Source organism: Antedon bifida, chromosome 9 (genome assembly GCF_963402885.1).
Source record: "Antedon bifida chromosome 9, ecAntBifi1.1, whole genome shotgun sequence".
NCBI lineage: Eukaryota > Metazoa > Echinodermata > Crinoidea > Comatulida > Antedonidae > Antedon > Antedon bifida.
In genome coordinates, this window is record NC_136234.1 from 1,504,012 (window position 1) to 1,531,139 (window position 27,128).

Here is a 27,128-nt window from a genome sequence, read left to right on the forward strand (position 1 = left end):
AATAAAGTTATAACAATAAAATCAGAAATTTATAAAATCACGTACCTCTGAAGGAGAATTCGAGTTGTCGATCACGCGACACTTTCCCAAACCCTACAACTGACTTCAACTTAATTTTCAACGACATGGTATGTCAACTCTCAGTTCATTTCTGCAGAAATCTAAAACGCCATAATGTAAAATGTCTGACAAACACTGGTTTTGTCCAAAAAATCTGTGACTTTTTATTCTTTTTTATCGGGAGATTTAAGCGTGAAGTTGACTTCTTTAGAATTTGGTCAACGATGCGTTTCTTTTTTCAATTGTATACAAAAGGTATGCGAGGTGAGAATCGTCACTTTGTTAAGTGTATAGACTTAATACTCAACCACAACAAATTCTACTGATCATACAATAAGTTAGTGGTGGTGTATTTGAGACAATTTTGTTTGCGAAAAGGTTACATGAAGGCCTACAATATGTTGGCTGCTGTTTTATATCTTCTCTTTATTTTCTATACTTTGATTTCGAAGTTTCCCGGTTCTTTGACTCATGCTGTTATCCACATTTTTTGTTGTTGTGAAAACATCGAATTTTATAATAATATAATATAATGTTTTCTGTTTCCACCTTTCAAAAACATAAAGACCCATCCTTCAATCATGGAGTATTCTATTTTTATACCTCCATAATCAACCTTTTCCTTGTACTTTTCAATACGAAGCTATTTGATTAAGTTCTTATAAGGTTAAGATCTCCCTCACTGCTCAACATCTACAACAGCACAAGAAGCATAATTATTTTAATACTTTCACCATAATATGGAGAATATGAATATTATATTAAAATGGCACCGCCAGCGTTACAGGCTTGTTGCCTATGGCTACAACGCGTTGTTATAGTAATTATTACGAAAGAGGTTGCTTTTTTAAATCCATAGTAATAACAATACTGACATTTACTATACATAGAAACTGGTTCTTTGTTATCATCTTAATTTGCAAAATCATAACTCAAATGGCCGATTATCAGCAACATGGTAAAATATAATTATTAATATATTTAATTATTAATATAAATTGAAATGAAGGCGAGTATTAATCAGCAACGACAGAGATACAGATAAATAAGCATCGTAAAGGATGAATACATCGCTCTATTTATACGTTGATGCATAATTCATTCGCTAAATTTCCGGCAGCTTGGTCTATTAGGTTAATTTTATCCATTACGAGTCTCTAATAATAGTCTGATTAATATTTTACGCGTATTAATCAACGTTGATCATGATGGATTAGATGACGAGTAATTGTTTTGGCAGATTATGATCTTGTTAATCACCATCGTCATTATCATCATCGTCATTAACGTTCGTATAGCTGCAGCGTAGATAGTCACATAAAGCTTGGTTCCCACTTGCACGCAACACACGACGTAGCGTAACGCAAGTGATCTGTTCGGACAATCTATTAACGTGATTGGTGACTAAAGGCTGGTTTCCTGTCGACGTAAGAAGTCGAATTTTGCAACGATTCTTGCGTTTCATACGTTTCTTACGTCTCTTACGAAAGTTGAGAAAAACTTGACGTCGTTGACCTAAGTCAAGATCGTGTCGGGCCGCAGAGAAACATCTGTAGTTATGCTGCTCCCGAAAGTTGAAATTTTGGCTGTGAAACACACGTCGTATGCTTACGTCGATTTTAGTGTTGTTACGAAAGTTGAAATTTTTTTCTTACGTCGGTCGGATTTATGACGCATTTGAAACAACATCTCTGATTGGTGTTTCTTTTTAGAGCGGGTTTTATCATTTTTCGCGCAAAATGTTGATGTTGTTATTGTACCTGTAGCTACTCAGCAGCAGTGTCAGTGCAGCACACCAACATGTTATTTTCAGTAGATAAGCTAGGCTTAATACTGTACTAATAGGAATTGATTTGACCAAATAATCAAACTAGCCTAGGCCCCTAGCCTAGGCTAGTAGGCCTATGTATTATTTGTATAAATCAACATGAATTAATTATTCTGGCCCTCTAGGCCTAGCCTTAAATAGTTTTCAAAATTAAAAAAAAGGCAAATCATTTCGAGATTCCTATTATTATTAGACCTACCTAGGCCCTAGACTAGGCATTGGCCTATTGGCCTATAAGCATATCTAATCGAGCATGAGATAGTACTACTGCAGTAAGATACCCATTATTTACAGGCCTATAATAAGAATAAATTTAACAAAACAATATAAATTATACAAAATCAAGCAAATAATTTTTTGTTAAAGTTACATAATAATATCATATTGCTTACAAAGGGGCTTTCTATATCTTATCTTGTTGCAAATGTTCATTTTCGCGACGTTTCTACCGATGCTGATTGTTTATTGCACGTCCATAAATAAGAGTATTATATTTTGATATGAGTTGTAAACTCCCTGATTAGAACATGATTAGGCTAAAATTATAGTAGTAAATACATACAAATGTTATTGTCCGGCTTTATTTCACTATAAGGACATACACATTACGTCATAACTCTTTTCGCTCATTGGTTGCTTGTTACGATTGCGCTTACGTCTCTTGCGAAAGTTGACTTCAAGTCAACTTTCGTAAGAGACGTAAGAAACGTGACGCAAGGGCGTTCATTCAAGCGTAAGATCAAAAATCCCGGTTTCCTGTAAAATCGGAAGACAACGTCGTAACGCAACAATTGTTAGGTCATCGGTTTCCTGTAAAATCGTTTGTCGTTACCATTTTTCTTACGTTGCGTCGATTTTATAAATTTTCAATCGTAATCGGTTTCCTGTAAAATCCGCATTTCTTACGACAAATCGACGTAGTCGCAACAAAAGTGATGTTCTTACGTCGACAGGAAACCAGCCTTAAGCGTTGTGCTGTGACGTCTTGCGGTCCTTACACTTGGTTACCACTAGGACGCAACGCAAGGACGTTAGCGCAACGCAATCACAAGCAATTGATTATTTGAACTGTCGGTTGTCATTGGCCAACTCGCTTGCGTTGCTTCTAGATGCTTGCGTGCGTCCTAGTGGGAATCAAGCTTAAAGCGTTGTGCTGTGACGTCTTGCGGTCCTTACACTTGGTTCCCACTAGGACGTAACGCAAGGACGCAAGTGATTGACCAATCACAAGCAATTTATTATTTGAACTGTCGGTTGTCATTGGTCAACTCGCTTGCGTTGCTTCTAGGTGCTTGCGTTGCGTCCTAGTGGGAACCAAGCTTAAATGCTGTGACGTCTTGCGGTCCTTAAACTTGGTTCCCACTAGGACGCAACGCAATGACGTAGGTGAGATGATTGATCAACGCTTAAAGCTTGGTTCCCACTAGGACACAACACAATGACGTAGGTGAGATGATTGATCAACGCTTAAAGCTTGGTTCCCACTAGGACACAACACAATGACGTAGGTGAGATGATTGATCAACGCTTAAAGCTTGGTTCCCACTAGGACACAACGCAATGACGTAGGTGAGATGATTGATCAACGATTAAAGCTTGGTTCCCACTAGGACACAACACAATGACGTAGGTGAGATGATTGATCAACGCTTAAAGCTTGGTTCCCACTAGGACACAACACAATGACGTAGGTGAGATGATTGATCAACGCTTAAAGCTTGGTTCCCACTAGGACACAACACAATGACGTAGGTGAGATGATTGATCAACGATTAAAGCTTGGTTCCCACTAGGACACAACGCAATGACGTAGGTGAGATGATTGATCAACGCTTAAAGCTTGGTTCCCACTAGGACGCAACGCAAGGATGTAAGCGCAACGAAAGTGATCGACCAATCACAAGCAATTGATTATTTGAACTGGCAGTCATTGGTCAACTCGCTTGCGTCTAAGAGCTTGCGTTGGGTCTGCAGTGTGAACTCAGCTTAATTAGACCAATCACAAGCGATTATACAAACTGTGTCTTGTCAGCGCTTGCGTTGCGCTTACGAGTCTTAGTGGGAACTGAGCTTTACGGATCGCACACTATTGCATAGTAGGTATATTATTATATTTTTTCCTTTCAGATTAATCAATACCGTAATAAACTTACAAAATATATTACAAAAACAGAGGGATCACTATCTCATTTACGAAAAGTATATAATGGACGAGAAATGACTAGATATTAATTTCCAATTAAGTCTCGTAATAATTTGGTGACCTCTGGGAAATAAAAGAAATTCTGATCACACGAATATTTCGTATCATAATTCCACCGCCTTAGAAAACTGAATCATTTTGTATACAGATTTGTTGAATAAAATGTATGTCGAATGTAATATTATAAGTAATTAATCCGAATGATTCTCTATCCACAATTTGCCAAGTACCATAGGCAGATTCTATAAAAAGTATCACATGTGACGCCTGTATCATAGGACATAAGCCTGTCATAACATAACTATAACTAGGCTGGAATGACAATGCCACCTACACACTACATATTTCTCGTTTTCTTGCTGTGCTGTACCACATTGTATGCCTATCTGTAACTCAATTTTAATTATAAAAAGAAACACAACATGGCGATAATATTGACTGAAAAGCCAAATGGATCGTTCGCCCCCTCCTCTCAGCCATCTCCTTCGGCGCGTTGGCACACATAACGTGATTTCAATCAGATATGCACACTCCTTGCAGAATAATCGGTTTTGGTTTACGGCAATATACATAATCGCATTACAATAACAAATGACATTATATAATCACGTTTACATTGTATTGCGTTGCAAACTACGATTGATCAGAAAATGAGATTTTTTTTAAGCCGATGGGTATAAAAGCACATTATCATTAAACATGTATTCGCATACAAATCTCTTGATGTCAAAACTATCGTTCTAGTAAATAACGCGGCGATCAAAGGACGTGTGATGCAGCGCGTATGTATCTGCGTACGCGCTGCATCACAGCTAATCAAAGATCAATATGACGTGATGTGTAATCACAATGAGTTTGTGTTCTATGAATACACTGTATAGAAAGCTGCAGGTGCATAATAATAATACTGTACCACGCATGTAATGAAAGAATATGATTTGCATATTATTGTCCTGTTGTCAACTGGACTGCATCTCTAATGTATAGGTAATTTATATATGTCTAAACAAAACGGAATTCAATATTGGTTAATGCAAAAAAAATACGATCATGAAGTGTTGTTACAGACTCCGTTATTCAATCATGCCATATGTTTTCATGATTTTCAAATATCAACAAACTTATTTAATGAAGATATCGATCGTAGTTTTTATACAAAAATGACAATTACGGTCATGGGCGCCAATGTTCGTTATTCGAATTAAAATGGCTCATCTTTAATTAACATCTTAAATGTTAAACTTATTTTATCTTATTCTACAAAATTATTATGGACGACGATTTGCGTCCAAGTTGTAACTTTTTTCGCTAAAATCGTCGATTTTTATAGGTCTTGTATTTGGGGTTTTGCCAGAAAGGCGGTCCTCTAAAGTAAACATATTTGCGTTAATAAGAAATTCGTCAAACAGCTTTTATAAACTTCAAGTCTCTTTTTCACAAGACAGTTCCTTCAATGTTGTCAAATTTTAACCTTAAGTTTCAAATATAAAATAACGCAAGTCGGCAGCGCCTATATAACAATTCACTTAGATATTTCTAAAGCTCTGTCTACACTTTCAAACTTTGTGACAAAATGTGATGTGCCCATATATACAGACATAATGATGTCATATCACTATATTTGGGCATATCACTACCATATACGAGAATATCACTACCATATTTGAGCATATCACTATCATATTTAAGCATATCACTACCATATTTGAGCATATCACTATCATATTTAAGCATATCACTACCATAATTGTGCATATCCATCACTACTATATTTGAGCATATCACTACCATATTTGAGCATATCACTACCATATTTAAGCATATCATTATCATATTTAAGCATATCACTACCATATTTAAGCATATCACTACCATATTTGAGCATATCACTATCATATTTAAGCATATCACTACCATATTTGAGCATATCACTACCGTATTTGAGCATATCACTACCGTATTTGGCACATCACACTTTTTTTTCACACAAACTAGTTTGATAGTGTAGACAGAGCTTTACAATATTAATTGATGTATTATATTTGTTGTTCGTCCCATTTCCATAGAGATATATTTACAATATGATTATAAAATCTCTATATATTCTACACAGAAAAGAATTTTTTCTGGTAAGGCCTACCCAAACCTTCTAAACTAACCGACAAGTGTTTCAGAAGCGTTGTCAACGAGTTGTTAAACTCCCTGATATAATACTGAACAGCAACACCGTAATGTATAATATTACTACGGATTATTCTACTAACTCATGGTGAATTATCCGGATTATTGCTGTCCAGAAGGGAAGGCTAACGTGTCAGTTAAACGCAGTCACGTAATTATGCTAGACTTATTAAGCAAACATTTAAGTTTGCACAAAAACCTGATTTGAATAACAGAGTGCTTTAATACACATTTAGAAACTCGTTTATTACTAACGATACAGTATTATATGTCCATGAGATTTGTGTTAAACAAAGATGAATATTCAATTGATCAGCTTATACCATTTTATTTTATAAGGAACTATGTCACAATTATTCTGCTGAAGTTACTGCAGTAAACATTTTTGTTATGATTGAAAATGTAGTTACTGCAGTAACTGCAGTATAATAATTGTGACATGATCTCTGAAGCTCTGGCTGCACTATCAAATGATACGCCCATAATATGGACATAATGATGTCATAGCACTACCATATTTAAGCATATCACTACCACATTTGGGCACATCACATTTTTTGCCACATAAAGTTTGATAGTGTAGATAGAGCTTAAGAACACTCTTAAGAACACCTCGCACAAGAAGAAAACGTAAGGTGAAATTGGTTGAAGTATGAAAACATTTAGAATGGAGAAAATTCTTAAAATGAAACATAAATAAATGTTTATTTTGACATATCATCAAAATTAACAACTTTAATTGTCAATAATATACATTATATATACTGTATCCCCAATTGTTAAAATTACTGTAAACATACAGAAACGTCGACAAACTAAAACAACTTTAGACAATCCACATAATGAATCCATCAAATGACAAATTTATTAGGATTTTTCTCCGCTTAAAAATGTACATTTCACAAACATGTACAGTAAGCATGTACCAGTCTACTAATAGAGTTATACGGTAAATTCACCTTCTATCTATACCAATGTTATTCACAACGTTGAATTAAAAAATGACAAGAATTAATACAAACAAAATAGAAATATTGCTGTTCATTTCAATGACCTTGTCTTATATTCTTTACCTCCCTTGTGTACTTAAGGCTATATAAATACAAATTTCTATACATCTGTTCTTTAATAAAAGTACTAAAATCAAATGTCAATGAAAAGAAATCTCTCAAGCGTGACATGTCATCATTCAAGCATGACTACAGTATTTTAATTATGAAGGGAGACCCAACACAGAGAAATTGTAAACCACCCTGCTGTCCTCATCTACTATATACAGTAACATAGAGAAATTATATAATGTATAACCATAAGGATATCTGCAGGGACCATGTCAAAATTAATCTACTGCAGTGACTGCAGTAACTGCATTTTGTCTTTATACATACATGTTTGTTTGAAATATTACCAAGCTGTTTTTGTACACACTGTTTATTACAGTGACTACCTCATAAACTACATTGAAACATACTAAAATCATACATTACTGCAGTAAAGAAATGTATTTACTGCAGTAACTAAAATAATGTTGACATGATCCCTAAATGTATTTCCTTATCTGTGACACAACTGTGAAGGTACCTCCACGATTCAACAATGATATATCCTGTACATATACCAGTATATCTAAATTATTGAATTTTCAATGCCATTAAAAGAGAAGCTGTGCGTTATACAGTACATGAAGCCATATTTGGCAAGCATATCCATTACGTTATGTCAAAATGTGAAATGAATGTATCTACTCAATTATTTTTATCCATGCTACAAATATAATGATCAGTTACGACCATAAATCAAAGTCGATGATCTAAACAACCACCATTATCTGGAGAATTACCATGCTAATTCATGTTATACATATTGGTGATAAATTCTGAACTTAAACGCTATGACAGAAAGTTTAGTCTACAATATATCTGACATACAAACTATGTTCTAAAGCAAAGCATATACAGTAGTCTATTTAAAAAACCCATTCCTATATATACATATATACCGTGTATGTACAACCCTGAAAACACATTCATTTTATCATGTATAGTTACTGTACCAGTTATATTTTCTAAACTTCCCAGATTGTGAATTTGCAGAATACAAAATATCTTTACCATTGCACCGCATCCGATGATGAATTCATTTTATCTACAGTAGTACATACATAAAATGCAAAGTTTATTGCAAGACAGTGTGTACTTATGAATACAAATTTCACACTTTAATATTACCATACTAAAGGTAATACAGACAAGTCAAGAGAATTATGTTTTACATTCAAATCAGGGGTGGATCCAGAGGGGTTTGCAAGAGAACTATCCAATCTGTATATTCAAACCAGGGGTGGAAAAATCCTGGATTCGCACCTGCAGCTTACCAGTGGCCTAAAGCCAATTTACACAGTAACGGTAAGCAAAAAAAAAAGATGTGTCCTACATACCTGTAGAATCTGTATCTATCCTGAGCGGAAACTGCCCGTCCACTCCGCGTTGGGTGTGTAAATGGTCATAAGGAATAACACGGAGTCTATATTTTTAATTAACATTAGCGCTTGTCTGTGTAAATTGGCCTTAAGTCTTAAATTTATAATTTATTTATTATGACAACTCTACTAATTTACAATTTCTCTTAACATTTTGTTTAGGAGAAATGAAATAGTGAGAAACATCACTATATGCTCATTAGAGCATGTTTTGCAGTAACAACAGGTCATTAGTGAAATATGAAGAGTTGTGTTTCACATTAATTGATCATTATTTCAGAGAGGCATCTGCTACATCTTTCACCACTCCACAACATTGTTAGGTTATAGGTACATTTTTTATTAAAATATATAGTAGAACCATGTTAAAAGGATTACTATAACATTATACGTTATTTGCATTTATAAGAAAATGTAATTAGCGCAATTAGTGATGTTTATGCCTACTATTAATTTAATGTTAATTATGGTTTTTTTTACAGCACCACAGTTAGTGTGAGCGCCACCGTTCTAAAGGTTAAGTGTGGGAAATAAATAAATAAATAAATACAACTGCTGTAGAATAATTTTGACAAGAACCCTATTACATAATACTTTATACATGAATATATTATCACAGTATTAACAAAATATTTGGAATTATTGGTAGTGTGACCTGGAATGGCTTTCTATGTTTGCACGTTGTATTTTAATGTCAGGGAAACAACACCGTCCGACACTAATGGCTGACCGATGGTGAATTGACTGACCAATGTCATTTTGGTTGACTGACCAATGCGGAATTGGAACTGAAGTGACTGACCAATGTCAATTTGGTTGACTGACCAATGCGGAATTGGAACTGAATTGACTGACCAATTTCAATTTGGTTGACTGATCTATGTCGATTGGGAACTGAATTGGCTGACCTATGTTAATTTGTTGTGAGCAACCAGACTGGTATAAACATTTTTTTAATGGTGGTATTCTAAAGTAACTGTGCAACAATGGAAGAGGAGGAGGTTGGGGTTGGGAGTCGCCAAAGAGGGTGTGGGAAGCATGTGGTGTAATGAATAACCCACCTCTTATAATTGGTAAGAAATTATAAATATAATATTGAGATTGGACACTTTAAATCTACCACAGAATACTTTAATCAATACTGTAAGCCTATTAGACTGTACTCAGGCTGAAGTTTTAGTATACAGTACCTCATATTTTCTCTTCAACAACAACAACCATAAATATTTGTGTACATACAGTATGTCCCTGGTCTATGCTTAAAGTTATGGCTATCAATTCAAGAATGGAATAATTGACGAGATCATTTGTGCACTTAGAATGTAACAACACATCACAACCTTGGGAGTGCAATAAAGATTTTACCATTTGATCAATTTTTAGATAGTGAATATAGTAGTACAGTAAGTCTCTGTTTGACAGGAAAGCTGCTTTAAGACATTGGACTTTGCACATAGTTATTAACATAAAAACATGAATTAAAAAACATATTTTGAAAGCATGGTGGTCATGTATTAATTGTCTAAATAATTTAGTGTCATTATATAAACTTACTATATATTTATACCTGTCTTATTGTCTTAAATAATATATATACACTATAATAAAAATCAAAACAAATATTATTATAAAATAACTATCATTAAAATTATTTAACTTAGAAAAATAAAATATAATTGTATAATAATTATAATAGAAAGATGAGAAAATGTTTGAACTTAAACACTTGAGCTTACACTCTACTAGTACACCACTTTCATGGTACTGTACTGTTTAATACTACTGTAAGTCTGATGTTAAGTCTGGATGTTACTGTACACTTCTCATTGTTCACATGGTATAATGGAACTACTGTATGTTAGTTGTCAACTGTGTGCGGACACACATTATTGTGGCTTTAAGTTTGGATGTTAATGTACACTTCTCATTGTTCACATGGTATAATGGAACTATGTTTAGTTGTCAACTGTGTGTGGACACACATTATTGTGGCTTTAAGTTTGGATGTTACAGTACACTTCTCATTGTTCACATGGTATAATGGAACTACTCTATGTTAGTTGTCATCTGTGTGTGGACACACATTATTGTGGGTTTAAGTTTGTATTGCTTAATATTTTATTACTGTAATTATTGTTTTTGTTTTTATTCTGCTAATTGCTGTAATATGGAGCAAGTGTTATAATCTGTTTGGGCTAGCCTATTCTCACTCCAGATTTAATAATTGGTGACAAAATAAATATTATTATTAATAATAAATATATACATACAGTAGTTAATGTTTTCATAGTAAAATATCTAAGAAACACTTGGCGCCTGAATTTGAAAATACGACCGTAAAAAAAAAAGTTTGTAGTAGAGTTGTTAAAACTTTCACACCCATTCACACACTAAAATAAATACAATGAAAAATAGACAAATACATATATAATTCTGCGTTCCAAAACTTTGCATAATCCAGATTATCAAAGTATAAATCAATAATTCCGGTGATAATAATTTATAAATCCATTATGCAGAAATGAGGAGGAAATCAAGAATCGTGTATGCCATCTCTCAATACTGTTATGCATGTAAACATAGTTCATTTGAATCACTATAGTAAACCTTGTACAGATATATAATGTTAGTAAAGACAATATTTGATATATACAGTACTTGGCTGTACTGTCAACAAACAGGCATTAATATATTCTTCCGTGATTAAAAATAAAGTTGGACCAAAATTCCCACACTAAAATCTTTGTTAATACATCTGTACATATATAGGATTTCTACAAAGATAACAGTATAAAACATAACATATTGCCACCTAATATTATTATTTTTCCATATTGAGTAAAGTACCACAAAAACAATAGGTCCATTTCAAAGTCTGTCTCGTCTACCGTAATTCTTAGACAATTTTGTTTTGTTTTTTCTCTCTCTCCATTCAACCGTAGTAAAAAGGTGGGTTCAAATCGGTCTTCAATCAAACTGTAAATATCACTGAGCTATCGTTGAAGTCTGTAAGATAAAATTGGAATTGCCATTTCATTTTATGTCGCTAAGTACTGGTGGAAGATGTTTTTAATAGCAACAGGATAGAAGATGGGAAATATAAGAAAGAAATCCAACCAACCCCCCAGCTATTTAAAAATCTTGGATCTACCACGGAAGTATACTACCCCAGGCTTTAGTCTACAGTAGATTTATCTTATTCTCAGTGCTGCTGTCCAAATACAATACAACAATGCCCAATATCATAGGAAAATTCCATAATACAGCATGATATGTTTATCACATGTGATACCAGTATCATGGAAGGTTAGGTTTGGGTCTATGATACAGTACAAAAGTGAACACGTGATGCTATATTATGGAATTTTCCTATGAGACTGGGAAAATTTAGAGAGATTCGAGTGGCAGTTTGGTAAAAGGCAAGACAGTTAGAAATTTTTCCTAACTGTATTTCGTATATTTATTCAATATTTATAGGTTTAAACAATATTGTCATTGTATTTTTATGGCATTCTACTGTATAAGAAGAATACAAAAAACATAAACATTTAGAGACAGGTGGCAACAATCCCAACCAATTAAAAATGTAACAGTACACAATGTATTCAATGCAATGTCTTGAATTAAAGTGAACATTTGAATTTGCCATTCAGTATCAATTTATTAAAGATGTACATAGTTCAAGAAGTATTGTCCCCTTGAAAAATAATTGTTACCAATTTTTTTTTGAATATGCCATTTTAATGTCACATAATAGTTATCCACTTTGACCAAAAATTGGATCTAAAGAAAATTTATTTACCTGAAAAAACTGCAATTTTAAGCAAAAATTGGTCAAATTGGCTGCCAGCCAATGGGTTTTTGGTTGATTAATTAATGTTATTTTATAAGTGAAAGTATTACATACAAAATAACCTTTTCAAAGTCTGATTTAATTAATTGTTATTTTTCATGTTTCTGATGGACAATACATCTTTAAAGAAGGCTACCTGTATTTAGTTTAGGATGGGTAGTTAAAAGGGTGGAAAACAGCAGGGCTACTACTGTATACCTTCAGGTATTGATAGATGGGAGTGGTGTTTAAATTTGGCTGAGTGGAAGGTCTTTTATTACAGTAAGCAAAGCTGTACAAGGCGTTTCCACTTTGATATCCCAGTATTTTATCTAATAAAAACAACTTTCTGCATTTTTTACTACAGTAGTAAGTACTGTATGGACAAACTAACTTAACTAATTAAAGTGTTGTAGAGTCGACTGTAAATCAAGTAAAACTGTTGTTTTTGAACAAGTCATTTTAAAAATATATATTACAGTTAATATTCACTTTATTTGGGTGGGTCTTAATTTGAAGCCTTTTTAATTAACAACTCCCTCCCCACCAAATATTGAGTAATTCTATTCATGCACACATTTAATAATTTATTATGTATTGTTTTAAGAATAACAATTATTTTGTTCAATTTATTTTATGAATTATACATTTTCTTTTCTTTTCAAGGAAACAACAGTGCATTCAAAGTCTAACACTTTCCCAAATACAGTACTGGTTGCCTTTAGCAAGTTGAATGTAAGTTATGTACTTTACAGTAAATCATATGTAAATACAGGATGCAATAAATATGCATGTTGACGAGACACAGCTATACAAAATACACACATTTTAACGACACTAGCTAACAACCCTGCGTTTAAACGATGAATCATAATGGTAATAATTTATAATTACCGCACTAATGCGTGGGTTATTATTGACAGTGACATTTTTTTTTCATCTACAGTAATTTATACCAATAGCCTAATACATAGGTGAAATGAGTGATACACGTACATGTATGGAGCAGTATGTTTAACAGAATATAAAGATAGTTCGGAATAGTGTACTACAGTATAACAATTTTTTTTAAACATGGAGAGGCCTGGTTTTTGGAAATGATTGACTAGTAAAACCTAGTTTTACAGTTTTACTATAAATGGTGAACTGTACAGTAGTTGAGTTTTAAAATGACATAATGAATTGTGAGTTTTCATTAATAATGGTACTTTTAATTAGTAACATCAGCTCATTAAAAACTTAATTAAACTGATAAGAGGCGATTAAATGAAATTAATCAATCAATCCTTGTAAAAGCAAACTTGTTGCTAGCAGGTATGTTAGTGAAAATGTAAGACCAATTTTAATTTAATAGCTAAGAAAGAAGTTCTCAATAATTAGCCTATAGACATAATTTTTGATTTATAACAACTAGCTAAAGATTTTAAAAATTAAACAGAGTGAAAGCTTTGAAATATGAACATAAGATCTAAAGGCTTCGGGCATTAAGCGAGATAATATGGTATGATAGTATATGTCCATGTTCAACTAAAGATTTTTTCAAAAGCTTTTACATAACTTTAACCTTGAGAATATTAATATTAATTAAATTATTCTTTACTCAAGCATTCAACAATATGTACAGCAGATACAGATATGTTTACTGTATTAAAACTAATGATATCAGGGGTTATTCACCTAATAATTTACAATAATCTATTTAATAACATGTTTAATCCATTGTTTACTATACTTAGACCATAGATGTTATAGTGAACTCACTTCATAGAGTATATACTCAGTATCTATTGTAGATAACACAAAAATGATATGCAAATCATGATATGCAAATCACTACCTGCACAATTTTTATAAACTCGCAACAATTTAAGATTTTGTAAAGGAAATTTGATTAAAAAGTATCATTGAAAAAACTTAAAATTGTTAATTTTAATATAGGCCCTAAATAATAAATAAATAAAATGCATTTAAAAAAAATATTTAAACTAAGACAACATATACAGTACAAAAAACAATATTATTATATATATACAGTTTAATTAATTAATTACAGTTATTGATTTTACAATGTAATTATATTATCTTTAAATCAAAATACAAAAGAATCATACAAAACATGTTGGCAATTGGGGTCAACTCCCCGATGGGGTCAGAAAATGATACGAAGTACTAATCAAAAATAAAATCTAAAGAGAGTACTTACCGTAGCAGTGGCTGAAGGGCATTGGTCCGGACTTGGGGACGGCTCCCAAACAAAACTGTAGTAAATAGCAAGAACGATAGCCACAAGTGACACCGAGAGTACATAAGCAAAGACCGTGGCTAAACGCACCCATTTCTTATTCGTTTTCAGATTGTTCGCCATATTTCCAGATCCATTCTTCTTGTCTTGGTTCGCCCCATGTCCGTAATTAACATGCCTAGCATGAGAGTTTTGTGTACCGCCAGCATTAGCCATCTTTATGTCATTCATGCTCTCCTGAATCTTAGATACTACAGATTAAGGCCTAAAGAACGAGATCGCATAAATTCTTTCAGATATAGCTGTCTTGTTATAAATTATTCCACGGATATATAGACAAATATTAGCTTAATATAACGGTTGTATCTTAGCAGTACGTCAGTATTTTAATAGTGAAACTGGAACGAATGACACCACCACTACATATGTCGTGAGATCGTCTGCTGTCAACAAAACACAGTTAGTACGTGAGAAAAAGACGAGACTTAATATAAAAAGGTTGCCACGGTCGGAGAGATATTTGATAGCCCAATTTTCTTGACATAACAAACTTTATAGATCCTTGTATAAAACCTATATACTGTGTAGATAAAAGCTGAAATAATACATTACTAAACAAATATTTAAAAAACATGGGAAAAAATAAACAAACGAACTGTTAATTTATCCTTATTGTATTTCTATCGATTTGGAAGGCATGTATGTATGTATGTAGATATAGTTACAGAAATATAAATATCTGTACAATGAATAACAATTATTAATAATATAATAATTATGAACTTAAAATAAATGGCAACATCAAATATTGGTGGCCTCAATTTACTCCATTATTTTTGTCCTACATAAAGAACTAATGAAAATGATAAATCAATTTTGATCCGTTATCATGGAGGAAATATTTCCTCCACTGAACTTTCAATTTGACAAACTGTAGATGGCGACATTCTTGGATTAAACATGATGAAGATGAAACAGGCCCAGATTTGGTTGATTTTTTTCAGACAACTTATCTAAAGCAAACTAGTTTGACAAAAAAGGTGTGATGTACCCAAATATGGTAGTGATATGGCCAACAAATATGGTAGTGACATCAGCTTGTTCATATCTGGGTACATTACATTTTTTTTTGTCACATAAAGACAGAGCTTAAGAAGAAATAAAGGCACGCTATTTTCCTTTCATTTTATTCACCAATCACTAGTGCCAATCACAACAAAATCAATAAAGTACATATCATGTCAATAAATACAATACTGATTACATCATATAATACAAGTACTTTCTAAAGCCTGTTTTTCCATTAGTGAATTTATTCGTGCAAATCGTAACCTACCCGAGTTCTGATTGGTTGTGCATTTTTGGTCACAAAAACTAGATGAAAATATGAAATACGCAGCCATTAGTCAAAACTTTCAATTCGAGTGAACAAATTCATCTAGTGGAAAAGGGGCTTTACTCAAACCATTGAAAATATATATAATTTTTCATTTTATCCATGCTCAACTTCACATTTACATAGCATTTTGGCCAAACACACAATTACAAAAATTGTGATTTTAATCAATTATTATTGCTGATCATATAAAAAGCTTTAAAAAATTAATCTAGATATTGTGATACCAGGGAGATGTAATATACATATCTTCCTGGTAATAGTTAGAATGGATAGAAACATTTTTCCAAAACATAATCAAATTAAAAAAATCCCTATAATTGGTCAACAACAAGTTTTTAAGCAACCCCTATTGTCATAACATTGTGTTTGTGATTTCCTGATCTATATCCATCTATTAGCACTATTAAGCTCTGTCTGCACTATCAAACTTTATGCGACAAAAAAAATGTGGTGTGACAAAAAAAATGTGATGTGCCCATATATGGACACAATGATGTCATATCACTACCACATTTGGGCACATCACACTTTTTTTTGTCAAACTAGTTTGATAGTGTAGACAGAGCTTTAGAGACAGTGTCAAAATGATTCTTCTGCAGTTACTGCAATTATGGGCGCTACTGCACTTTCGCACCTAAAACTGGGCATAAGACTTCCCGGTCACTCACCATCACCGCCGCCCAGCGGGTGAATGTTTTTAAATTGGGCAAGCTGGAGAGATTGTTGTGCGAAAGTGCATTACCACTTAATTATGTATGGGTTTGGTTCCTTTCTAGAATGATTCTGACATGGTGCCATATTATAAGAGTTTATAATCAACTTTATTATATATACTCTTTGAACTTATATACTACATCATAATTGCTTTGATTTTTTTTTTTTTTGGTAATTGCCACAATACAAATTTTTGTTATGATTGCATAATTTTAGATAGGAAAGCTCTTAATTATAAACATAACCTGACATTGTGAATATTATAATATTAAATATATACTTTGCATTTAACAATGGTTTAGCTCTATGATCAAGTTATATACGATATAAAAATATACTGTTTTATATATCTTGATGTTAAAAGCTACCAAAAAACAAAATAAACTATACATGTGAACCACAAAAATAATTTTAACATAACACCGTATATTAAATTTAGATACTTTTTATAGTTTGCGGTATTGAGGAATATTGTACAATATATCTGTTCTCTTTAGTATCATTAGCAACTGTAGGCCAATCTCTTTCTGAGAGCAAACAGCAAATTTACGACATCGATACAGAAAGAATCCCAAAAACAGTATCAATAATAAATTAACTTATTTACATTTTTATTTTTATTCACTAAATTCTGAGGAAAAAAAAATGTTTTAGTGTTTTGAATTATTCAGAAGCTGTATATGCAATGTGATTACAAAAACACAAGTGAAACATACAGAGCATATAGAACTTGTGTCATATATATATAACAATATTCTTGCCTATACAATTCAAAATGCAAAATTTAAGGCTTTTACTTCTTTCTTTCATTATCAGGGGCACATCCAGGAGCACTAACACATAATTCATTTTAACTGTCAAAGTTAATACTTCCCTGGATCTGCCCCGATTATAACTTATTTGGTTTTTTTTTTTAACCATATGGAATGCTGGTAGTTTTAACAAAGCAGTAGTACTTGCATAGCAATATCATTACAACAAAAATACAGACAATTTTAAGAAAACACGAAAGTTGTACAAGCAAAAGTTTACGAGGCGTCTTCTACAAGATTGGAATATAGATTCCCCAGAATAGTAAATATTCAGTTTTTTTGAAAATGTGATCAAAAATTGAGGCTGATCAGATGAGATTCTTAAAAAATGTTAAAAGGTTGAATTTTAAAATTCATATTTACTTCATTTTATGATTATTTCATTATATAAAATCACACATACAACACTGCTGTACAATTGCAAATATTCCTATACAGTAATTTCAAGAGGTAATATCCATTTTATCATCTTTTCTTAAATAAATTTAATTACCCTTAACGATCCATATAGTTCACACACATCATTCAAATTTTTCACCCGATTCTCAGTGCTGTATCTTCACATATGAAAATATTTGCCCAGTACCATAGCCAATTTGCTCAATACAGCATCTCATATGTATCACATGTGTTGCTGTTATCATGGAAGGTTAGATTAGATGATACAGGCAACACATGTGACACTGGACAAATTTAGATGCAGTACTGAGAATCGGTCGTCATTTTGATTATAAAATCTTTTAAATTCAACAATACAGTACTTATATCAAAATTTCATTTCTAGTCATTGATACAATAACATATTCTGTACTTAAACTATGCCTTAATACTAAAAAACATGTTAAGGCATCAAAACTGTGGACTGTGACACACGTGAACGCACCTGAGTAACTAGTGCAGCAAAGCATTGTGGGAATGACAAACTAAGTGGTTGTCATTACAAATAATGTTATCTATGATTACTCCACCAATCAAGACAAAGAAAATATTGTCACTTGAATTTCTCGTCATTTGCCAAATTAAATCTGACACTGATAAAGAATTCAGACTACAGGGGAAAAAATTCCTGTGACCGTCATCATTCTGGTACATGATATTCAAACATCTTTGCCAATCTACTGTACTACTGTACTACTAAAAAAAATAAATTGAATTTGGTGCAAATAAAATATTTATAAATAAAAGGTTATTTTCGGAAAAACAAGGTGACACCATAGGTAAATTGAATATTTTTCCCCTAGAATTATTTGAAAAAAACTTCAAAAACAATGATTTGAAATCACCCTGGATAGACAATTTTAATAAATTGTGTTGTAAATTGCACAAAAGTGGAATGCAATTACTGTAATAGTACAGTAGTTAGTAATATAAATTTATTTAAACTTCATAAATGGAATTTCAAATCCAATTTTTGTATTTAAACATTCTTCTGAATCTAAATATATTATTAAGAAAAAACATTATAAAAAAAATGCTGCTAAATTCTGTGGTAAAAGAAATTAATCAAAAATCAGCGTACAATAATTGATCAATAATCAATCAAATAATCTTATTTACAACATTTAACATATGGCAAGTAATGAACATTTTATGAAGTTATTTTAATAGCCATCACACATTATTTCAGACCACATAAATACACCAATCAAGGTAACAGTTTTCTACTAAAGTGAGATGCATTTGCATGGCCTGAAAACAGTCTTGCAGATGAAGGGTTACTTATTAACACTACAGACTTTTGTGTTCATGTTTAATGCAACTACGAAGCTGTCCACACACACTCAGAAGACTTATGCGCTTAACGAATCTTATTTATATAATTACCATTGTGAAAACAAAAGGTTGCCAATTAAACTACAGTATATTACTACACTCATAATGAATACTAGACTGTTGTATTCAGGGAGCTCCCTGGTTATATTAGTCTAGTAGCCTATAAAAGGATTCCATGTTGTGCACAAATATACCCCCTGCGAGGGTCTGTTGTGCAAATTGAGCAAAAATGTGGTATAACACACAAAGAAAACTGAGCAACAACTGAACAAAAGAAAAAGAATAACAGAATCACTGACTGTAAACTATGAAGAATATATATAGCTATTATGCTTATTCATCTTTACTAATGAATTGGTAATTTCTAGCCTACAATTTCATCTTTTGAATACAATTAAAAGGCTTTAAAGGTGCATGGTATTTTGAGTTTGTTTAGCATAATTTCAATAGAATTTAAACATACGTAGAATCTGTCCGTGAAAACCCCTTATTCAGAGGACTCTATTAAGATCACTTCCCATGAAAAATGAGGGGAAATATGTTATACCATAAAGGACAACCCCTTCAGGGGACACATTATTGGTGTATTGTAAATCACCAATGGCTATAACACTAACAGATGGCTCACATGTGCCTCACAACTTGGACATTAAAGAGCTCTGCCAGTAGTGGAGTGAAATCTTGTAATAACTCCATTCTTAAGTCTTGCTGGTGCATAAGCAATAATTCAACGGACATTAAAGAGCTCTGCCACTAGTGGTGCCACATATGGTTATATCAACTTCATTTTTATGTCTTGCTGGTGCATAAGCAATAATTCAATGGACGTTAAAGAGCTCTGCCACTAGTGGAGTGAAATCCTGTTGTAGTAACTTCATTTTCATAATATCTTGCTGGTGCATCTGTGAGATTTCGCGCATAAGTGCAAGTTTATTAATAAGGTCTGCAAACAGTGTAGGTTTTTCTGGATGGTTCACTTTTGTTATGGCCTGCAATGACAGTATTATTTCAAACTGGATATCCTCTACTAATTGTGTGTTTATGAGTTCATCTCGGTCTGTCAAATTAAAAAGAATGTGTTAATTTCTGTCTACACTATCAATCTTTATGCGACAAAAAAATGTGATGTGCCCATATATCATATCACTACCAAATTTGGGCACATCACACTTTTTTTTGGCAAACTAGTTTGATAATGTAGACAGAGCGTTATATAATATATATTAGCTTCCTTTCGGGTTGTCTACTGTATGCTTCAGGTCCCCAAATTAATTATTTTTTTCAGATAAAAATTAACATGTTTTAAACGATCAAGACTTTAGAGCCCGATCATTTCATTATCACACAATTCATTATACAAATATATAAGGGATCAACATTATTGTACTGCAGTAACTCCATTTTTCTACCACAATAATGTATGATTGCATTAACAGTTATTTCAGTTACTGCAGTAACTCCATTTTTCTACCACAATAATGTATGATTGCATTAACAGTTATTTCAGTTACTGCAGTAACTCCATTTTTCTACCACAATAATGTATGATTGCATTAACAGTAGTTATTTCAGTTACTGCAGTAATTACACCTTTCCATTGCAATTTGTTTCAATGTAGATGCTTATGATGCAATCAATGCGATAAACATGTGGGTACGATTACCCAAAATTGTCGCAGTTACTGCAGTAACTGCAGTAGAATGATTATGACATGTTATCTAAAAATATGACTTACCTGGTGCTATCACAGCAGCAGCATTCATTAAACTATACTCCGCTGTTGTTAAATTCATCGACTTAATTTGCCTCAAAAATTTAAAGGAAGATTCACTAAATGTTGGCAAACCTAAGCTAGACATCATTTTTAAATCATAAGTATCTCCAAGATCATTGACAATTTTATTCTCAGCGATGACGAAGAATTCTGATAACCGCAACAGCATCGATTCTATAACAGAAGCACGGACCAGAACAGCCTGGTCATGACTTTCCAGTTGTGAAAACCCAGGAATTTTTCTACTGAACCCAATAGTTTGTCGAACAACAATTGCAAATGTGTCCATAGCGTATTTCCTAAGTTCTTGACAGATTTCAATTTCTGACTTTTCTGTGTTGACAGTACCATTCATCAAATCTTTGCTGGTTCCAGACTCAAACATATGTTTTTCAACCTTTTCTCCACTAGGTGCTCTTTCCTGAAACAGAATGAAAAAATGTTAGTGTTCAAAATTGTGAAATTTACATTAAATAGCTTAAATAAATACTGTGCAATATAAAACAAGGGGGTAAAAATGGGTCCAACCTTGCTTGGCTTTCTGGTGTACTCTTTAGAAAGACTCTAAAATGCTGTTAATAATTCACACTATGGTAAATAAATGCTTGGGATTAAATTTGATTATTGAATTAAATGCAACAAAAAGGATCCATAAAAATATATAGTAAAGAAATTCTGTATTGTTATATTATAACAATAGGCGATACGCATGAATGAACGCGACCTTTTTAGAATAATGCCACATCTACAACTATTAATTCAGATGAAAGAGTTATGAAGCTTTCTTCAACTTTGAATAATTAAAACATAATACAAAATTAATTCACATAAACTATCCCTATAACAATACTACATTCCATTTTCAAGTTCAGATTGGATTCTACAAAAAAAAAATTAGAAAGCAAACAAAAACACAAATGTTAAATTTCTTACCAAATATTCTCTACAGATTTTTTTGGACATCTTGTATGCCTCTTCCAATAACTCAACAAGTTTGGTTTGTGCATCTGTCGGCTTCTCCAATTCTGGTGGTTCTTCTTTTTTCTTTTTGCCTACTTTTCTTACTAAAGGTTTCCGTGTATTCAATCGACTTTGATCCCACACTTCTAAAAGTCCAAAATAAAAAATATATTCATCAAAATTGCTTTTTTAATTTTATTAAAGGCATTGTCCCCCTGAAAAAAATAATAAAAACAATTTTTTTTTTAATATGCCACTTTAATTTCACATAAAAGATGATTCACTCATGATTCCAAAATTAGATTTAAAAAAAACTGTAATTTAAAGCAAATTGGCTGCCAGCAAATGTTTTTTTTTATGGTATATTTGGTCATTTTATAAGTGAAAACATTAATTTTGTATTAATTGATTTAATTTTGTTTAAAAAAATGGCCGATTTCATTAATCTTATTTTTCGTATTTTTTGGGGGCATTTTTGGACAATACATCTTTAATATATAATAAAATTAAAAAACAATATAGCTTGTTATAACTAAACAAAAATTGATTTATATTTTTATGTCGTGTGTCCAACCACTTTTTCGGCCTAAATTGTTGGGACGAAACATTCCTGGCCTGAAACATCACTATTTCATTGAAATACTCTCAGAAAAGTTGATTTGTATGTTGTTTTGGATTAAGTTCTGTGATTCTTGGCATGATAAACATTATAATTTTGATGTTTTCAAGTATCTTAATTTGTTGAGAAAAAAAATGGTAAGATGACACCATTTGTTTGAAGTGGTGTTGATGATAATATAGTTGTAAATTAACATTGCATACTTGATTCAGTCATTCCTAGGTCCCGACACTTGGCTAGTCGGCAGGCAGGGCAATGCCTTCTAGTGTACAAGTCCATAGAACAATTGCCACCTTGATTGCATTTGAAAATGGTTTCCGACTTGATGCTTCGTAAGAAGAAACTTTTGCATCCCTCGCAAGAGAGCACATTGTAATGGACGCCATTTGCAACATCACCGCAAACAAGACAGAGGCGGCCTTTCAAACTCTGCTCATCTTTTGAGGTCATATCACCATTAATAGAATCTACAACCAAAAAAAAAGATTATTTATATATTGTACTATTTTCATCTTGTTCAATCATCATTTATGGCTGCTTTGGGGTACCATTTCGTCGCTTGGACATAAAGTGACCCTTTCTAACTTTGAAACACAACTTCATGCAGATTCATTTTTTTTCTATAAAAATGTATAAGAAAAAAAAACTTAAGTCTAATAAATTTACAAAAAATACGCAATCCAATTTCAAATGATATATATGTTATGATTAGCTATGTAAGCCCCAGACTATTCAAATTAATTGAATTGCGACCAACATTAACAATATTTAACACGACTACTACTTTCTTTACTAGACTAGGCTAGAGTAGGCTTATAGATAGACCTGTATGTAGGGCCTAACTCAGGCTATATTCATTTATGGGCCATTTATTTTATAATATAGCCTAAATGTATAGTGACTAGGCAAGCCTATCTATTATAATTTATAGCCCTGGGTCTAGCTAAGGCCTAGCCAGTCATATGAACAGGCAATCTTAAAAGTAGGCTAGGGTTCCTATAAACAGCTGGTCCAGCAGGGGACTACAAGCAGTATGAAAATAGGCCTAGAGGAAAGTAGTTACTAACTCTAGGCCTACTCTATTTCTATGATCTAGACCTAGGCATATGCCCGCGGTAGCCTACCTACTACTATGGTATGCTTTTAGTTTAGGCCCTAGGCCAAGCCTAGGCTTATTTAATGTTTTATTTTAGCACACAACAAGCAAGGCAATACCAAAAATGATGAAGGACCAGGTCAATTGACAAAACTCACCTCAAAACTACCGGTTTCAATAACAATGTTCTTCGATCAAAATTAGGATGTATTCAATACAGGAACCTTATTGCATACCAACGATAAACATTTGCAAATCACCGTTTTTATATGGTTTTCTATAGGCTAGGCCTAGCAGCCCCAAAATCCAGCCGATCCCACTCGCTCGCTATTTTTGGCCTAGAATATTTATCTTTTCGTAAGGATTTCACACTTGAATGGTTTGCAAAAGTACGGGGCGCAATATTTTTGTACTCTTCCGATTCGTCCACTGTCAAAAACTTGCGCAAGCGCATTGATTATTTTCATTTCCATTGGTTCGCTGGTCGTATCATGCTGTAATTCTCGTAATTACAAAAAATATATATCCTACCACTGGCATAGTAAACAAAAAGTAGTGTAATTAAAAATCATTTTGTAGCGTGCAAGCAACGGTGCAGATTTCTTCTGTGTGCATGCTGCTGTTTTGTTTGGAAAAAGATAATGAATACTAATTAGGTCTACATGTATGTACGTATTGTTCATTTTCATTAAAATACATACATACATTATCTATATCCATTATTCTCTTATAGCAAGCATGTGTCATGATAGAAATAATATTATTGAAATTACTAGTTTGTTCTTTTCTGCATTTATGAGTTCTGGAGTGAACATTTGTTGTGGACGCATTTGTTTAACGAACATGTGTACAATCGGTAGCCTACATTTGTCTTTCATTTTTATATATATTTTAAAGACAATATTTGTTCCGCTGAAAAAATAAAAATCTAACAACAAATCGTTGAATAGGCTTTTTAATTTCACACATTAATCCAAAAATTGGATCAAAAAACAAAATGTATCTTATAAAAAAGTAATTTGGGGGAAAAAGTCAACTGGAAGTATTGAGTTAAATTTATCTTTTTTTTATAAGCGAAATCATTTATTTGCTTAAGTGGCAAGTATTTTAAACTATTTTTGTTTCAGGAAATCAAAAAGATGTTTTATAACCTCTTTTGTTTATGCCACTCTTTTTCTATAATATATACATATTTTTATGATGAATAAACTTGTATAATGTATTGTATTAAAAAGTGAATAAAATTGGTCTATTAAAAGTTTGATTTTATTTTTTAGTTTTTTTATTTTAGTTTATTATAGGCTAAGCAAGTTTTTCGCCATCTGATGACAGTTTAACAACAGGGAGACAATGCGACACAATTCAATCACAAAATTCCATCAGCCGTCTGCAACTTGTCTATTTTTAGTTGTATATATTATATAAAATCCTTGAACTACAAATATCAATCTCAGATAATGAATTCACCTCTTAATTTTTGGATCTAGAAAATGTATGCGATAGGTCAAACATGAGTTGTCTAGCTTTTAGAACACAAAAGAACACTCAGATAGGCCTTCCATGAGAACCAGTTTCTAGGTCAAATAGTATTTTTTTCTCGTTTACCCATAATTTCACTCGGACCAATCTTTTGATAATTGGCCAGGAAGTGCTTGCTTCAGTTATCAAGTTATTTGTTAGGTAAATTGTACTGTACCAATTTTTTGGCAAAGCATCTTCAATGTACCAAATACACAGGGGCAGATCTAGGGGGTAGCTGTAGCACTAGGGGTGTGCTCTTCTACTTTTTACAGCTAAACTGAAATTACTACTTGTATCTATTTTTAATACTGCCCCCCCCCCCCCCCCCCCCCCATTTAAAAAAGCCTTGATCCACACCTGAAGTTACATCAGAGAGTAGGGCAAAACATCTGAAAATTTAACTTAACTACTAATATTATTAAGAATGATAGGCTTTGTCAGCTAAGAGCAATTAAGCACTTCTTTCTCTTGAATAGGCTTAAATTATTGCTATTGTTGAACCATGTGCAGTAATTAGTCTTGGCCATCTGTGGAGGATTCTGACAATATTTCAATTAGTCTATTTGTTGATGAAATTATGTTTATATAAAAGCAGTGCAAGATAATGAACCTCTATTAAGGGGACACCTTCTTCAGGATATAACAAAGTGTTATTGCTATTGTTGAACCATGTACACTAATTAGCCTTGGGCATCTGTGGCTAATTTGTCTAATTGTTAAAGAAATTATGCTTACCATTTGAAAAAATTGGCTATTTTTGTAGTTCGATATATTATATATATGGAGATAAAACAAATAATTAATTGGCTTGTTTGTTTCATGGGAAAGAGATATAACAACAGGACAACTGAGCTCGCCTTGCCAAGATAGGAACTCCTAACAGTCCTTTGATCTTATGTCTGGCTGCGACAAATACCAACAGTACTGTACTATGTACATTCTCTGTTGTGCGTGGTGTCAGTAGTGTTAAGAAGTGTGAAAAAACTGTGTCACAGCCACAGATAAACCCTTTGATCTCCAGAGGTCAGCATCCTGTTGTTAGATTATCTTGATAGGAGGAGTAAGCTATAACACCTATAGTACCTTTTGCATTTAGATTATATTAATATTGTGTTAATTTAACTTGCAATATAATTTAACTGAAAATTGTTTACACTTTTATTTCTTCTCTCTTAGATCAGAACTATTCATTTTTAAGAACTTTGTACCAATGTTGCAATGTAATATGCACAAATGAGGTACTCATATTACAAGCATTACTTTTTGGGACTTTCCCCTTTTCTTTAATTTTTCTTGTTTTTATGATTACATTATTGTACAATCTAACAATTTATGTTCAAAGAAAATAAAATATTCAAACATTCCAATAATTATTTTTGCTGTTATACTTAGATAAACATTTAGTAACCATGAAAATACATACTGATGTTTGATAGTCCAATTTATGGAATAGGTAGGTGTTGTTTGAATAAGCTCCATGAGTATAACATGTTGCTATTGAATAGAGAAACTTTTTACAAAGTGCTGCCGTAAAAAAAGAAAAGATTTTATGGATTTTTTTTGCCTATACCTTAAGTCTGAAATACACAGTTTAAACACTATATTAATATTACCATATATTATTTGTTCATACAA

General features: G+C 32.5%; 2 protein-coding genes across 2 annotated transcripts; both read right to left on the reverse strand.

Annotated features, from left to right (window-relative positions):
- Positions 1–7,112: 7,112 nt before the first annotated feature.
- Positions 7,113–15,275, reverse strand: LOC144851708 (uncharacterized). The gene is made up of 2 exons (XM_078709299.1): positions 14,787–15,275; positions 7,113–11,757 (listed from the first exon to the last, which is right to left on the reverse strand). Exons 1-2 carry the CDS (start codon positions 15,054–15,056, stop codon positions 11,737–11,739), a joined length of 291 nt encoding a protein of 96 aa, XP_078565425.1. The 5' UTR covers positions 15,057–15,275; the 3' UTR covers positions 7,113–11,736.
- A 3,809-nt stretch (positions 15,276–19,084) lies between these two features.
- On the reverse strand, positions 19,085–24,364 carry LOC144851939 (bile acid receptor-like). Its single transcript, XM_078709607.1, has 5 exons — positions 24,131–24,364; positions 23,080–23,343; positions 22,231–22,403; positions 21,259–21,718; positions 19,085–20,580 (listed from the first exon to the last, which is right to left on the reverse strand). Exons 2-5 carry the CDS (start codon positions 23,324–23,326, stop codon positions 20,342–20,344), a joined length of 1,119 nt encoding a protein of 372 aa, XP_078565733.1. The 5' UTR covers positions 23,327–23,343; positions 24,131–24,364; the 3' UTR covers positions 19,085–20,341.
- Positions 24,365–27,128: the final 2,764 nt, after the last annotated feature.